General features: G+C 27.1%; 1 protein-coding gene across 1 annotated transcript; it reads right to left on the minus strand.

The window, feature by feature from the left end:
- Positions 1-1,898: 1,898 nt before the first annotated feature.
- On the minus strand, positions 1,899-2,441 carry LOC135149549 (AT-hook motif nuclear-localized protein 15-like). Its single transcript, XM_064085293.1, has one exon. The coding sequence runs from the start codon at positions 2,439-2,441 to the stop codon at positions 1,899-1,901; it is 543 nt and encodes a 180-aa protein (XP_063941363.1).
- Positions 2,442-2,785: the final 344 nt, after the last annotated feature.

Consider the following 2,785-nt stretch of genomic DNA (forward strand, 5'->3'; position numbering starts at 1 on the left):
GAAATAGACTAATTTGTTATACCAATATTGTGAATTTATATTGTCGGCTATACCTAACAAACACCTATTAATTTATAAATCGATGTTACACTGTTACATTGTCAACTAAACCTAACATTAAGCGATAACTAAAACTAATGATAAGAGGTATGATTATTACACAAATGTACGATAATAAAGATTGTTTTTTTACTCAACTATCACTTGGACTAGCGTTTTTTTAATTTTTACTTTTTAATATTTATTTTAATTTTGGATAATTTATATTATTTACATTTATACTGAACTATTAGTGTTCAGTATTTATTTAAAATATTATTTATAATAAATGACTATTTTTCCTTCTAAAATAATTTAAACTATAAATTTTTTATGAAATTAATTGCTATTAATAGCTTAATGAAAATAATTCTATAAATTATTACTAACATATAATATAACCGAAGTTTTAGAATCGAAATATAAAAATATAAAATAATCAATAAATGATTTCACATTCAATTCCAAATTTATAAATAATATAAGATACAATTCATTAAATAATGTATAAAAATTTCGTAATCATATAATTTTATTATAAGTGAGAGTAAAATGAAAAATAACCAAAAATTTAAATATTGGAGATCAAAAATAATTCATTCACATCGATAAAATTCTGAAACATGAAATTATATCAATATATTTAATTTCTTTATAGATTACACATGAAATTTATGTTGATATGTTATTTTTGTTCATACCGAATTTAAGATAAATTATCTATTTAAACGATTATAAAATTCATTGTTAACACAAAAGATCATAACACTGATAGATATATATTTTATAATAAATTATTTTATTTCTAAGTTACTATAAATTTTTACAATATATATTTTTATTCTAAATCTCAAATTTTGACTACATTATATTGTGATATTATTTTGTAAACTTTTGTTGTAAATTTTTTTGTCAACATGTGAATGAACTTTGTAATTGTATAATATTCTTATATTGAACTAGTGTCTTTTCGAAAAATATAATAATTATTTAAGATCAACTATATTTTTTATAAATTAAATATAAATTTAAAATAGGTGAGAAATAATAAGAGTAGTGTCTATGTTAATGCTAGTTTTGACCAGTGGTGTGTTAATATTAGGTTTAGGTATGCGTAGGAATTTTTTTTATGTGGTTTGCGCAAACTTCGTACAAAATTATGTCATTAAACCTAACATTAACCTTGTCGATCAATCATTACACAAGACAAGGATCAATAAAAATTATTTTTGTTTGCTCAACTATCACCAATTACTACACTTCAGATATATAACCATGCCATATCAATGTGTACAAACATTTTACTCAATTTTGTACATGTAATATTAGCCTTTAATATTTGAATAGGTGATAACATTGCAACGGTATTTTACACATTGGTTTCAATATGTACTATGATAAAATATTGTTAATGAGTAAAGAAAAACAAAATCAGATTAGAGGTCAGAGATGTGGTCTACAATGCAAACATATTTTAATATAAAATTTTCACAATAAATTTATACTTTCAAGTGTGTTGACTTTGCAGTATTTTTTTGATTTGTCATATTTATATAATGAGAAGTACTTCTCAAAACAATCACAGATATATCTTAATTCTTATTCTCTTATTTTATTTCACTGATTTTATATAATTTATAATAATATTTTCTGTGTGTTCAGCAAATGAAATAAACATATACATTGAAACAATAAAGTGGTGCCTACTCGAGAAGTGTAAATTTAGGAGAGAAGGTTTTCAGGTATATCAGGACAAAATATTTGAAAATGATTTATTTTAACTAAATAGTTTATCAGAGTACATAGCCAACAAATATCTTGTATTGCAGAACAACACCAGAGAAAATAGAACTGAAACATCACGCGTTTTTAGAAACAGCAAGAACAAGCGTAACAGTACTTGCTGCTTTCATGTGAGACAGAATTCGTCCCCCCATAACATTACCCTTATCATCTACAAATTGAACATGGAAAACACTAATAATGTTTCCAGAAGCAGCATTTGAACCACGGTAAGTCCCCGAAAATGAAATTATGTGATAGCATGTAGAACTGCACAGCGGACGGATTGCACCCGGTGAATAGGCAACATCGACATCAGAAATGAGTCCATGGCCAGTAAGCAAAGTTACAAAAAGCCCGAAATGCAGTGCAAATTGCACCACACAACTTATGACATCAAATCCACTAGGGATTTCCAGAATGACTGGTTTGTTGATGCCATTCATGGACTCACTGTTGGTCGTTAAAGACCCATCAGAATTGAACGAAAATTGAGGGGCTCCTCCATGCCTCCCTGGAGCTGCAGATGGTGAGCTTGTATCCTTGGACTTGGGTTCCTCGTGATTTTCTTCCGGGAGAAGTGCGGACGGGGATCCATCAAATTTTCTTGAATTACTCATGACCGCGAAAATGTTTTTTTTTTGCTAAATAACTGCGAAAATGTTATTACTGCAGAACTGAAGAATAAAATAGATAAGTATATATAGCATGTTGCACCCGGAGGCCAGCAATTAATAGATATCATTTATTCAATAAAATATCTGTGATTTGATTTTATTCATAGGGACAATCTTTTGGATATTATTTTGATACATAAAATCTTTCCACTGATTGATTGATGGAAGAGATATATATGCTAAATTCATACTCCCTCCGTCTAACTCATTTCTATACAGTTTTCTTTTTGGATGTCCCATTATTTCTATACATTTCAAAAATGGTAACTTTTTATGATATAAAACAC

The sequence above is a fragment of the Daucus carota genome, chromosome 9 (genome assembly GCF_001625215.2).
Source record: "Daucus carota subsp. sativus chromosome 9, DH1 v3.0, whole genome shotgun sequence".
Taxonomy (NCBI): domain Eukaryota; kingdom Viridiplantae; phylum Streptophyta; class Magnoliopsida; order Apiales; family Apiaceae; genus Daucus; species Daucus carota.